This window comes from Quercus lobata, chromosome 1, assembly GCF_001633185.2.
Source record: "Quercus lobata isolate SW786 chromosome 1, ValleyOak3.0 Primary Assembly, whole genome shotgun sequence".
Classification (NCBI taxonomy): domain Eukaryota; kingdom Viridiplantae; phylum Streptophyta; class Magnoliopsida; order Fagales; family Fagaceae; genus Quercus; species Quercus lobata.
In genome coordinates, this window is record NC_044904.1 from 17,400,408 (window position 1) to 17,415,706 (window position 15,299).

The window sequence follows — 15,299 nt, forward strand, 5'->3', positions numbered from 1 at the left end:
AGGGAACAGTGAATTGATTGCTATCCTTAGCATCCTTCTTCCCTTTCTTGGTTTCTGAATTGTGAAGAATTGGATTGCTTTTGGTCCTTGTTGAATCCTTTTGCATTAGCATTCTTCATAAACTTCTTGAATTGCCTAGTGATATAGGATTTCATCTTGGAATCTTCATCCATGCTCTTGCTTGATTTCCCGATCCTAGTCAAACCCAACTCATGGGTTTGCAAGTTGTCAACCAACTCTGTCAAAAGAATTTTGTCAATGTCCTTTGATTCCTCAATGGCGGTGATCTTGGCATGGAATCTCCATGGAAGAGATCTGAGCACCTTTCTTACAACCTTGGGTTTGGGAATGGTTTCCCCAAGATTAAAGGCGGAGCTGACTATGTCTTTCAGCTTGGCATAGAACTCAATAAACGACTCATCCTCCTCCATCTTAATTTCTTCAAAGCTTGTGCTAAGCCTTTGAAGCTTTAAATCCTTGATAGCCTTAGTCCCTTCATAGGTTGTTTAGAGGATAGTCCATGCTTCCTTAGCAGTTTCGGTAGAGGATATCTTCTTGAACTCCTCATTAGTGACTGCATTGAATAAAACATTCAATGCTCTACTATTGAACTTTGCCGCTTTGATCTTGGCATCATCTCAATCAGCCGACGCTTCCTTTGGCTTAATTTTGGCAATCTCCACAGCTTGCCACACCTTCTTATCTAAAAACTGTAAGAAAGCTCTCATGCGTACTTTCCAATATGCATAGTTAGTGCCATCAAATAAATGAGGTATAATTAGAGATTGTCCTCTATTCATGACAAACAGCAATCAATGGATCACATAGCAAAAATTAACCCTAATCAGAGTGTGCCCGCTTTGATACCACTTGATAGGCTAAGAATGTATTGACCAATTTGGTAACTTAATCAATTAATTTAGCTAAGTGAAATTAATTAGATTCAATTACATGCAATATGCGTGGTAACACAAACAAATTACCAACTAAGTTAAATGCAGCGGAAAGTAAATTTGACATAGGTGATTTGTTTATGAATGGGGAAAACCACCGAGACAAAACCCCACCGGGTGAATTTAAGGTTACCACTCCCGAGAATCTATTATTATCAAAACAAGTGGTTACAAGTAAAAAGAATCCCAGTACCTAATACCAACCTACAGTTGAACCCTACCCGAATACCCAATTGGACTTGTGATGTATTGACAATCTTTCCTTTTAATGCACGGCTCCCAGTACTTAACTAACCAATCGATGCACGGATCTAAGTACGTGACTAACACACCAACTTGAGAAAGATGTTGGCTGCAAAGTTCTTCAGTTCATCTAGACAATGAAGATCAAGAAGCTCCTTGGTTACAAAACTCTCAGCGCAAAGACGCAGCAACTTCTACAAAGAATATGATGAATTAGGACAAATTCTATTTCCGGTCACAATTTGCATGCACAATCAATTTGCATTGAGTTGTATCACTTTGCATCACCTTTGACGGCCCCTTAAAATAATCCTTACATATGTCTAGGGTTATGAGAAAATAAACTTTACACAAATAACTTGGATATGCATGAAAAACAGATTTGAAAATCTGAATTTCAAAATCCTCGATAGATACAACTTCTGTCGAGAGCTGTCGAAAATTCTTATTAAACCTCAATAGATTTATCTGTTGAGTTAGCTGTCGAGATCTAATGAACAACATTTTTTCACTTGTTTCTTGGACAGATTTGCATGGCTTCAATGCTAGGCTTGAACTCTTGTTCCATGAAGTACTAAACCATCCTAGATCTATCCAAATTGCAAGTAAAGTGCGTTTTGTCAAAGGATTAGCCAATTTACAATAACATATGTCCTAACAAATTCCACATATGTCCTAACATAATCATTTCAAGACTGTTCCTTATCGAATATCATTTTTCTTAGGGGTGTGCAGGAAACCCACCGACCCGCCAAACCCAACCTACCGGGTTGGGTCGGTTTTTAAGACTTGGTGGGTTGGGTTGGGTTACAAAAAAAATTTTATAGCGAGTCGGGTTGGGTTTGAGTCATAAAATTACAAACTCACCAAACCCGACTCGACCCACCATATTTAATATATATTTAATATTTTTTTTTAAAATCAGCTGTATGGCACTTATATATATATATATATATTTAATAATTTTTTTACAAAAATCAGCTATAGAACAACATTTTCTCGGTTCCTCCTACTAATACTAATTTAATATATATATATATATAAATATAGATAAATATATATAATATATTATATAATTACTAATTTTTTTTAAATAATCAGTTCTTCCTATCCTATATAAAAGCCAATTAGTTCACACAAATTCTAATAAATTACTATTGTTGTTTAGTCATTAGTGTTGTTTGCTTTTAAGAAGTTACATTGATACTAATCTTTAGGTTTTTTTAATATATTAATATTTATATTTTTTTTACTCAATTTAATAATAATAATAAAAAATTGTCAAACCCATGGGTTCAACCCGACCCATTTGGGTTGGATTGGGTGGAACTTATGTGATGGGTTGGGTTGGGTTGGGTTGAATTTTTTTTGACCCATCATGGTGGGTTGGGTCAAGAAATCCTCTCAACCCGACCCAACCTGACCCATGCACACCCCTAATTTTTCTACACTTGGAATTAATTCAAACACACCCACTTTAATCTTTTCATCTTGCTAAGGGAATTCAAGGTTGATTGAGCATCCCACCTCTTAAAAATTAATTGTGTGAGCAAAAGTAGCAAGTTTATACCTAACATAATCCTTAGTTACTTTTTGCCCGCCACATTACTAATTTAATTTAATTTATTTATTATTATTTTTTACATTAGGTAAATCCATAAATGAGGTTGTGATTGTGTGTACCATGTTCTATTTTTCTACATGTAAAATTCTAACTTGTCATGTTACTGTTGAAGGGTGTAAATAAGACCTTTTACACTAGGTTTGGATTGAATTAATCCTTAAAAAAGAAAAAAAAAAAAAAAAGATGCAAATCATGAAAGACATCAATAACAATAAGCTGGCCGAACTAGATTTTCATTTTTCCCTTTTATGGTATAGTTTTATTTTATTTTATTTGGGTATACTTTGATTATTATAACAAATGAGGAGGAGAATTGAACTATGGTTCTCCTAATAAGGAATTCCATACTACAAATTAAGCAATGAGGCTCTTGGGTTTTGCATTATGGTTAGGTTTAGAGTGATGTTACACAAAACTAAAAAATTAACTAAGAAATTTGTATATAACTATTTTTTATTTTATTTATAGATATGATAAAAATTTTAACCTATGGCATTTGCTTCATGTTGATTGCTTTTTATAATTAGGGCAAGACACTGATTGGTTTATGGTATAGTTGGAATTTGAACTCAAAATATCTTATTTGATGGTAAGTGACTTTACTAATTAACCTAACTGGAATTTACACACACACATAAATTTATAATTCAATTTGTTACAATAAGTGGGGGAGAAGTATTCAAACCCTAGTTCACCTTATAAGAAAGGCAAAGAAATGTCACTGAGTTATAAGCATCTTGGCCATTTGCAATATAATTAAGTTTGTAGTGACATTACATAAAATGGGGGAAAAAAAGGAAGAAATTTGTTTATTATATTGTTGATGTGAAACCAATCAATTTTTAAGAAACCCCATCAACTGAAAATTGTATATTATGTTGTTCATGGCTTGCACCTTCATCCTCTAAGGGAAATTGTTCCTCCACTTTCATCCCTCCTCTCCCAGTCCCAGCAACAAACCCCATTGACTGAAGTTTTAATTTATTAACTATAGACTGCTATGGCTTTATTTCTTCAGCTTTTCTCTTGTTGCGATTCCATATCTGATATCTCTACATCAGAAGAGTATGGTTGAATACATAAATCCACTAAAGCTATCAGAGGCTCAATGATACGTACACGTATTTGGAATTATGGGTCGATTAAATTAATTATAGGAGTGCGGTTTTCTATGAAGGGGATGTGTGTTTGTGTAGTTGGTGTCCATACAGGTAACACTAGAAGAGGTGGGATGATGAGAAATAATAAGAGCCAACAACTTAAGTGATGTGAGAAATAATAGATGCCATTGGTAATTTAGTTTATTTACTATTATTTTATTAACGATAGAATTTGGCATTCGGTATTGTTGTTATTATCTTTTATTCATTGTAATGTTGGAGTTTGTTTTCAGTTGTGGGCCCTTGTTTTTAGATTGTAAACATTGTGGGGTTCTTATTTTTCGATTGTTAAGTTGTAGTAACTGGTATAAAACCAACAAAGTATTATTGAATAAAGATATCTAAAAAGTTTAATCAAATTGTGTAAGTATCATTCAACACATAAGTCACTAGTATAAAACCTTACTATATGGGACTTTCTTTTTTTGAGAGAGAGTTTCAACCTATAACATTTACTTCTGATAATAACTCTTTATCATCAGACTAATGGTAAAAAAAAAAAAAAAATGACAGCTCTAAACACATCTAATCCACAAAGTTTCAAAAGAACACTCTTAAAGGATGTGTGACTGAAAATCTATAAACACCATAGATCACCAAATATCTATTTTGACCAGCAAATTCCAAAGAAGAAACTAAAAACGTACGTCCAATAATAAACTACTGGTAATGGTTCAATTACAGAAAGTTGTGGAAGATACAGGGAAGAGGGCTTGCAAGTCTTCCTCCAAGTAAAAATTATCATTATTTGTAAATGGAGGCACCAGCTCTTTTTGATTTAAGGTAATTTGTATTAATAGCTCCTATGCTGCAGACAGAGGGTAATCATCGGTTAGAAAACTATAGGGTTGGTGTGCTTTGTGCTTATGGTTTAGCTGTTGATCTACTAGCAAATCTCTGGCTGCTCCAATAAGAGGTTATCAAGATTTCAAGATAGGCCTGCATATTACAAAATATCACAAAGTAATATAACAAAGAGTAACATTACAGTAATCGAGTCAGTCAGGCTAACCAATTTTTCATTCCAGAAATATATAAATAATCACTCAATTCTATATGTTTTCCTTATAAGCAGTTGAGCATGGGATTCATGAATTATGTTACATCATGAACACTGAATTTAAATTGCTATCACTTCAAAAAAATCTCTCTTCTAAAAATCAACCACCTGTTTAAAATAGCTAGAACTTGAAAGTCCTATAACTGAGATCGTCACCTTTAATCAATGATGCACATCAAGCTTAACATCAGAGGCAAAATGCAGGTTATCAATGCAGGTCTTCCTAAAATAACAAATTCTTGCTCAACAGATGCAACTTGTTAAATGCCAGGTAGATATGGTAAATATAAACTGATGGTTCAAAAACATACCAACATAAAAATTAAAAAAATTAAAAAAAAAAAAAATTCAATTTGATAAGCTAAGAACCAAAGACACCAGGCCAGTCTGGGAGCAGATTGCAGAAAACAAGAATTGTTGATAATGTGAACATAGCTAGCTTATCATGGTCATCTAATCCACCGATGAAAACATTAGCTACAGCAAGATATGTTTAATTGCTAGAGCAACAAAGCAAGGTGTTACGGGTATGCATAATTATTGAGAATCCTTTAAATGAAACTTCCATGACTTAGATTGCTCTAGGCAGACAAAGATAGAGAGTGATTTGACACAGATGCAAGTTAAATTGTAAATGGCATAAAATGCCTATTCTGCAGTTTATCAAATAACATAGAAGCTGAAAAATTTATGCACACCACTTATCTGAATAAAATACATTCGCGATACTGATGGCTAGATTTAATACCCTCTACCAATAAGCATGATAATATGAATAAATTATCCTAAATTGCAAAATCAAAGATCATACACAAAAGTTCAATTCCAATTAGCTAATAGATTGCAATGATGAGATTATAAGATGCACAATAAAACCTGGAGGAAGGGGGTGGGAATGCATTAGCATGCTTGCCGAATATAAAATAAACTCAAGTAGAAGATTGCATTCACATGTCTGGAGAAACAGGGCCAAACTTACATTAGAAACAGCAATGGACAAAACTTGGACTTCCCCCTTCTTCAATACTTAAGCAAGTGTGCTCCTTTCTTTAGACAGTAATGGCCTGTAATTGAGATCAACCAAGAATCTAACTTAAGCATATTCAGCACTTGGAAGCAGGTTAATATCAAATTAGAAGAGGATGAAGTGAAGATAAAAATTCGACAGCATATTCAACCGGCTCAGAAGAACATAATGAAAAACTGACATGTACACTATTCAGAGTTTATAAACACTAACAATCTTAATGCCTAGTAACAACAGCAGACGGGATTCCAGACATAAAACCTAGAAGTAAGAGTATAAGACCCCTTTGAACCAGCTCAGTTTCCCCTTATTGATTGGCGAGGTAGCACCAGCACACTGCTTACACATGTACTTAATGTTTTACATACATTTGTCAAAGAAATTTTATCACAACACGCTTTGTGAGAAAACTTCCAATAATTTTGTTAGTTCTTAGTTCGTACTCCTAGAAAGGGCCGCCAGTTTTCTCTCTTTGTGAATGCAGCTTGGTTAGTAAAATCCTTGGCCTAAACCAAGACGCCAATATTAAATCCCACCTCCCAGTATGTAGCTCAGAGTCCCTAGTGGGACACAAAAACAATTTACTACTTTCTAATCCCCAATCTAAAACCAAAATAAAAGAGAGATAACATCCTAAAAAAACTTCGTTAAACAATGGTAAAAGAGCCCATTGTTTCAACTATTCAAGGTAGAAAGTCAACCCACACAAAGAAAAGGGTCATCTTCCAGCTTATTCCAACAACTTGAAAACTCATTGGTAACAACTACTTTCAGTCAGTTCAAACTTTGAACAACACAATCAGATAATTAAACCCAAACCCTACAAAATCCAACCAGTAACAACCCAAGTCTACACATCACTTCACCATCACTATTAAAACCCAACTTGATCACACCAAATATGTTATGCTAATATTACAGAAAGCAACCCAATGAAAATAACACAGTTAGCACAAACAAACAAATAAAAGCAATCCACAATGTTTTTCCTTGCCTTTTATAAGCAAACTAGTCCCAGACAAAAATCTAAAACCAACCAATACCTGAATGTAAATCATTGAACAACACTGAAATAATCTAGAATATCCAAGAAATGAGAAGAAAAAAAAAATAAAAAAAACCTGCTTGATGCTCCATTCAATTGGGCTGGTCCAGCTAAGATCCAAAGCCATCCTATTCCTTCATGACATCCACACAAACCGAAAAAACTAAACTCCATCGCAACCAATACCAGTACTATTCTTAGACTCACCCATTCTCAAAACAAACGCTTCCATTCACCAATATATCCAACTCACCCTCAAAATTCACACACAGGATTTTCACATTTCTGTCTCATTTGAATACAAGTTGCTGCAAGTTAGTACATCATTTGACTGATCTACAACATGAAAAGAGCTCATCTTTCTCCATGTGACTGGTAAGTAATTTGAGGCATTCATACACCATCTCGGCTTGTGGGTGTGACTTATCATCAATAAAGAAAGGTTGGACCCTACTGTTAATCTCAATCCAGCTACACCCAGGGTTCTTCTTCAATCCTAGCTCTTTCATCTTAGATCTCACCTTGCGCACCTCATCCCATTCTTTTGCAGATGCATACATATTTGATAAAATAATATAAGTTGATGGATCATCAGGATCCTTCTTGATAAGCAATTTTGCAATTTCTACCCCCAAATCTACATTTCTGTGCAAACGGCATGCGGAAAATAGTGTGCTTAATAACCCAACATCCTCACTAATTTCTGGGGTTCTTTGGAGAATCCCATAAGCTTCATGCAATCTTCCAGCACGTCCAAGAAGATCAATCAAGCATGAGTAGTGTTCAATTCTGGGACTAATACCATACTCAGTGATCATTTTATTAAAATGATGACAACCTTCATCAACCAATCCGGCATGGCTACAAGCAGATAAAACTGCAAGGAAAGTCACTATGTCTGGTTTTGCATTGGACTGCTGCATTTCACCAAACAGCTTCAAAGCTTCTAAAGCTTGACCATGAGACCCATAAGCTGTGATCATTGACGTCCATGACACAACATCTCTCTCAGGCAATTGATGAAAAATATTAAGTGCTTCGCCTACTGCACCACATTTAGCATACATGTCAAGTAGAGCCCCCATAACTACTTCATTGGTTTCCAACTTACTCTCTATGACATGGTTTTGAATGTCCTTACCCTGTTCCAAGGCTGCTAGTTGTGAACAAGCTGGTAAAACACTAGTATATGAAATGGCATCTGGTTTAATACCAGCTTCTTTCATTTCATAGAAGATGCCAAGAGCATTGAAATAATTGCCTACTGTCACATATCCAGAAATCATGACATTCCATGAAACTGCATTATTCTTGGGCATCATTTCAAAAACATTTTCAGCAGATCCAACCCATCCACATTTGAAGTATAAATCAATTAAGGAGATTTCAGTAAAGATGTCAGCCTCTATTCTGTTTCTTACTATATATCCATGTATGAATTTTCCGTGTTGCAGTTGGGCTGATCTTGAACAAGCCATTAATATGCTGGTTAAAGTAGTCAAAGTGGGTTTAATTCTTTCCTTGTTCATCCTTTTAAAGAGTTCCATGCATGATCTACTGTCACCTTTTAAACTGTATCCTGCAATCATGGAGTTCCATGAAACCACAGTCTTTCTTGAAATGTGCTCAAAAACCTCTATAGCCATGTCTAAACAACCGCACTTTCCATACATGTCCACAAGAGCAGAGCTGATGAAACCATCCAACTCAAAACCATTTCTCACCAACTCCATGTGAATCTCCTTCCCTCTTTCCAAATCTAAAAGCCTTGCACACGATGAAATAACAGTTGTGAGTGTCACCGAGTTAGGCTCAAACCCAGAACCTCTCATTCTTTCAAACAATTCCAACGCTTGTTTAGCTTGCCCATCTTGATAATAACAGGAAATCACCGTATTCCAACACGCCACATCCCTCTCAGGCATTTCATCAAACAGCTGTATAGCATACTCAAAAGCGTTGCATTTTGCATACATGCTCACAAGAGCACTGGCCACAACAATATCATTTGCAAAACCAGTTTTTATCAAATGGGTATGAATCATTTTACCACAACCAACTCTACCCAACCCACCACAGGCCTTTAGAACACTTGGGTAAGTGTAACTATCAGGTTTCAAATATGGATAACGCAATAGCCTCTCATACAGCTCAAGAGCTTCAATGAACATGAAGTTTTTGGTGTAAGCAGCCAAGAGGCCATTCCACAAAGAGATGTCTAATGAGTTATCAATGGTTTGGAAAACAAGGTTTGCAGAGTCATACAAATGGCAAGAAAAGTAAAAGTTGATGAGGCTTTTGCAAATGGCAGTGTTGGTTTGTAAGCCTAGAGAGACTATCTTTTGGTGAATTAGCTTGCCTTGCTTGACTGATTTAGAACCTATGCATGCTCTTAAGAGAGATAATAGCTTTGTGGTTTCCATTCAATTACTAATAGTAGTACAGAAAGATAGTAAAAATGGAAATGAAACTGCATGAAAAATAGGCAGATTAAGTATAAGCACATAAACTATGAGATACATGAATCCGTAGAGACAAGAGAGAGAGATTTACGTTAATAAAAAACAAGCGGCCTGCATGGACACGACAGAAGTATTCACTTCTCAACTTTTCAATGGGAATTTGGGAAATAAAGGCCAGGATAATTTATAAGGATATTTACCTATATTATTTAAATAGGTGATATAATTTATTTAAAAAAAATCATGAATGATTTCTTCAATAGCCCACATTGTGGGTCAAAAGAAAAATAGTTTTGAACTAGCTTTTAGGTGTATAGTTTTTATTACCAAATTAAATTTTAAAAAAATATAACTATATTAACAAATGATGTTATTATTTTAAAGAGGTTTTTTTTATAAGACAATTTCAAGGATAATTAAATTCAATACACTTATATGTTTAAATTTATTTGGTGAATAAGTTACAACATTTTACGAAATTTTTTGTACCTAAATTTTACCAATTTTTTCATTCTTCTTTATGTAGTTGTAAATATAATAAAATTAAATAGAAAAAATAAAATAGTATTAATTAGTAATTAGATAAGTTGAGGTGGAAAGCAATAAATATTTAATAATGATGATATGGATACTATTTTTTTTTAACCGTGAGAAAACTTAAATCCCAAGCCCGACTCAATACAACTTGAGGAGGCCTAAAGGCCCTAAAGTGATCATTTTGAATAATTATTTATATATATATATATATATATATATATATATATTGTGGGGCCTGAAATTTGAAATCCCAACCCACTTCATATCAAGGGCCCAAAGCCCAAGCCGAGGAACCTACTGCCGAGGACGTGTGATGAAAGCCCCTTCATGGTCCAAGAACGTGGCCGAGGACGATCTCACGCTCAACACCTCACAAACGCCTGAAAAAAAGGACAAACTCAGTACAAGAGCAGTACAAACGAGAAAGCTGCCAACGTCATAATGTGGAGCCCAGCGCCTGGCAAGCCCATACTCCATACCATGCTATCCAGCTTTTCCCCAACCACTCTGACGTATGGATTGATAGGACGAGTAATTACCCCAAACAAGGAAAAACTGACACGTAAATGAAGAACTGGAGGTGAGTACTAGTATAAAAGGGAAAGGGAGCTAAAAGAAAAAGGGGAGGACGAAAAAGGAGGAAGGATGGAGAGAATGTAATGCTCCTCGGACTAATTCCGAGGAGCCAAACCCTTCATACTACATCGATGTAAAGCTCAACTATGCAGTCCAAACCCACCTTCGTAGGAGCTCTCATGAAACCAGGACCAGACCACTGCCTAGCCCCCAAGGGCAGGCCTTTCCAAACCCACTCTCTACAAATCACATTGTCTGGGCCCTTTACATACGAGCCCAATGTCATCCTTGGGTCGTGAAAAATCGTGTCCCTACAATTGGCGCCGTCTGTGGGAAGGCTTGTGCATTGGCGCAGGTGGCGGTGGAGTCAAGTCTCTAGCAAGCAGAGGTTCACGGGGTTTCCTCCATCTCCGACGATAAACAGTTGTTGCTCCGACATAAACTTCTGCTAGGAACTACGCCTTGCAATGCCAATGGCGCGGGCAGCTCTAGGGGCTTCCGGCCTCAAGCCAACTCTCCCCGCCCTGGTCTAGAGGCTGACCTTCGAAAAATAAATAAATACAGATAAAAAACTACTTAAAAGCAAAATTACAAGTTTTGGACAGAACCAAGACCTTGTATGGTCCTCGGACTCAAGCCTATGGGGAAACCAAGTACTCTAAAGCAAAATTACAAGTTTTGGACAGAACCAAGGCCTTGTATGGTCCTCAGACTCAAGCCTATGGGGAAACCAAGTACTCTAAAGCAAAATTACAAGTTTTGGACAGAACCAAGGCCTTGTATGGTCCTCGGACTCAAGCCTATGGGGAAACCAAGTACTCTAAAGCAAAATTACAAGTTTTGAACAGAACCAAGACCTTGTATGGTCCTCGGACTCAAGCCTATGGGGAAACCGAGTACTCTAAAGCAAAATTACAAGTTTTGGACAGAACCAAGGCCTTGTATGGTCCTCGGACTCAAGCCTATGGGGAAACCAAGTACTCTAAAGCAAAATTACAAGTTTTGGACAGAACCAAGGCCTTGTATGGTCCTCAGACTCAAGCCTATGGGGAAACCAAGTACTCTAAAGCAAAATTACAAGTTTTGGACAGAACCAAGACCTTGTATGGTCCTCGGACTCAAGCCTATGGGGAAACCAAGTAATCTAAAGAAAAATTACAAGTTTTGGACAGAACGAAGGCCTTGTATGGTCCTCGGACTCAAGCCTATGGGGAAACCGAGTACTCTAAAGCAAAATTACAAGTTTTGGACAAAACCAAGGCCTTGTATGGTCCTCGGACTCAAGTCTATGGGGAAACCAAGTACTCTAAAGCAAAATTACAAGTTTTGGACAGAACCAAGGTCTTGTATGGTCCTCGGACTCAAGCCTATGGGGAAACCAAGTACTCTAAAGCAAAATTACAAGGCCTTGTATGGTTCTCGGACTCAAGCCTATGGGGAAACCAACTACCCAACAGAAAGACTTCAAGCTGTGGACACGACTTGGACGTATATGGTCCTTAGAATCTACCCCGGAGAAGAGTTCCCCATTGATAGTTGGGCCGATCCCTAAACTGCATGAATTCCCCAGTCCACCCTCAGATCCCCAAACCAAGAGGATCGATGCAATATAAGGCCACATGTTGTCAAAAACACAATCAAAGCCCCTCGCTGCTCAGTTACCTTATCAGACGAATTATTTAAAGTTTATCGTCCTCGGACGGTCGTCTCGCACGCATTACGAAGTGCTCAGCCATTATCTCGGTTAGTTTTATGAATTTAATCTACTAGGAATTATCATTATTATGCTTGATAATGTCAGTAAGTTCAAAATAGAAGGAATTTGTTTCAAGGTTTTTTCCTGCTCTAAGCATCATTAAAGGAAAGTGCCCATTTAATATTCATGCACAAAGTAGTTTTTGCAGAAAAGAAAAGTATTTGAGAGTAAGCAAATTCATTTCTTATTAAGACAAAGGAACAGTACAATGTACAATGAAAGAGCTTAAATAAGCTCATACTGAAACTAACTGCACTAGCGAAAAGAAAAGATACAAGGGGATGAAGGAAAAGCCGAAGAAGAGATGCAGAGAAGAGACATGCTGCCGCTCCAAAATTTCGTCGAAGGAAGCTATTCCTCAATACTTTTACATGCCTTTAACTCAGGCAGCAAAAAAGCCCAACTTGGGGCTTGCACCGTTGAAGAAAAGGTGTAGAGAGCCCAACTCCGGGCTAGCGCTGCTGAAGAAAAGGTGCAGGGAACCCATCTTGCAGCCAGCACCGTTGAAAAAAAGGTGCCGGGAGCCGGAAGTTGATGAGCCTCCACATAATCATGCCTGCGATAAAGCAGACGGCGCTGATGGCGGAAAACCTTTCTTCTGACACACCAAAAATCTGATGTGACCAGAACCTGCTTCGGATTTTGACTGAAAGAGGTGGGGGTACCGTCCCCACCTTATCCAAGCGGGAGGTTACCTTAAATCTGTGCCTCCCCTGCCCAGACCACACCACCTTAAGTCTTGGAAGGGTCCGGTGCCTCTGTGGCGGGTGAAGTTCCTCCACCTCCACCCCAGTCTCAAACATATTGTACTAAGGGAAGACAAAACTGGATGTGGGAACTGGTTATGGATAAAGAGTTATGATTTTTAAGAGAGCAGAATGGTTTATATGCCCGGAGAGTAACCACTTATCCTACTTATATAAAGGGTAAAGTGGTGTCATTTAATGTGAGCAGATTCCCAAGAAACGCTGCAGACAAGGCAGCTCTGGCACAATTTCCAACACTATCCGCCACCACAAGATTTAAAGGTCCTCGTGAAGGCGCGCCTCGAATACTGAAACATCAAAGGACACTGCGCGGGCGAAGAATAAAGTAATGCCTCTTAATTCGGTACATCTCCCATGCAAATAGAAGAACACGAACATCAGTAAGGTACGAAACTTGAGCAAGCTGCGAAGTGGGCCCAACATCGCCAAAACCCTCCTCCCCAATTGAAAAGTCAGGAACCAGGATTTTGAGGAGCTATTGTGGGGCCTGAAATTTGAAATCCCAGCCCACTTCATATCAAGGGCCCAAAGCCCAAGCCGAGGAACCTACTACCGAGGACGTGTGATGAAAGCCCCTTAATGGTCCAAGAACGTGGCCAAGGACGATCTCACGCTCAACACCTCACAAACGCCTGAAGAAAAGGACAAACTCAGTACAAGAGCAGTACAAACGAGAAAGCTGCCAACGCCATAATCTGAAGCCCAGCGCCTGGCAAGCCCATACTCCATACCATGCTATCCAGCTTTTCCCCAACCACTCTGACGTATGGATTGATAGGACGAGTAATTACCCCAAATAAGGAAAAACTGACACGTAGATGAAGAACTGGATGTGAGTACTAATATAAAAGGGAAATAGAGCTAAAAGAAAAAGGGGGGGACGAAAAAGGAGGAAGGATGGAGAGAATGTAATGCTCCTTGGACTAATTCCGAGGAGCCAAACCCTTCATACTACATCGATGTAAAACTCAACTATACAGTCCAAACCCACCTTCGTAGGAGCTCTCATGAAACCAGGACCAGACCACTGCCTAGTCCCCAAGGGCAGGCCTTTCCAAACCCACTCTCTACAAATCACATTGTCTGGGCCCTTTACATACGAGCCCAACGTCATCCTTGGGTCGTGAAAAATCATGTCCCTACATATATATATATATATATATATATATATATACACGTTCAACTTTCTATATGATATCCTTCTCAAAAAAAAAAAAAAAAAACTTTCTATATGATAATTTTTTAAAAAAAATTAAAATACATTTTCTTACTTTCTCATAGTACAAAATTAATATTGAAATTTTTGTATTCAAATTTTGTTAATATCCTAAACGACTTTTCCAAAAAAGAAAAGAAAAAAGAAGTCAATAAATATGAGATATATTATGTTTTAAGGTGGGTATAAAAATATGATATAATTGTCTAAATGACATATAGGCTATATAGTCTATGAGTCCAAATCTTTTATCCTACTTTTCCTGCTCCACCATGTACTCCACAAATAAAAACTTGACACATGTCTACCTATTTAATTACTTTTTTTTTTCTTATTTCAAACACCTAAAATAAATAAATAACCAAATACATTCCCACCACTACCACTGGTCACCGCTAGCAAAGATTGTTGGCGCCACTAGAAAGAGATCGCCAGTGCCATCAACACTAGCACTCACGGCCAACCACCGCCTCTTTGTTCAAGGCACTGCCTTTTATGTTTAGCAAACTCAAATATTAAATTCCTATTGTTTTGAGCCTTTTGACAAAGGGGCTTTACTGTTTCTGCAGCTTTCCTCTTCAACCATCAAGGCACCGAAATTTTCCTTTTTGCTTCTTTAATTTTGAATCACAACAGATTGCAAGCCTAGCTAGAAAAGTTTACGCTTTCTAAGTTTCAATTCAAACCAACGAAGCAATTTGGTGGTTTGGTCTACAAAGACATAGATCCGGAAGAAATGGTGAGTTGGGCTTATTTTGAAGGCATGTAAGTAGGTTGACGACAGTCTTATACAAAAGAGAGAGGGGTTCACGTCGTTGACGGCAATGTGCAAATTTCTTTTTTATTTATTTTAGGTATCTGGAATAAGAAAAA

The 15,299-nt window shown here is 37.4% G+C and overlaps 1 protein-coding gene across 1 annotated transcript; it reads right to left on the bottom strand.

Annotated features, from left to right (window-relative positions):
• Positions 1-4,426: 4,426 nt before the first annotated feature.
• LOC115981544 (pentatricopeptide repeat-containing protein At5g27110-like) lies at positions 4,427-9,749 on the bottom strand. The gene is made up of 3 exons (XM_031103759.1): positions 7,189-9,749; positions 6,020-6,104; positions 4,427-4,919 (listed from the first exon to the last, which is right to left on the bottom strand). The coding sequence occupies exon 1, from the start codon at positions 9,533-9,535 to the stop codon at positions 7,436-7,438; it is 2,100 nt and encodes a 699-aa protein (XP_030959619.1). The 5' UTR covers positions 9,536-9,749; the 3' UTR covers positions 4,427-4,919; positions 6,020-6,104; positions 7,189-7,435.
• Between the last annotated feature and the right edge of the window lie 5,550 nt (positions 9,750-15,299).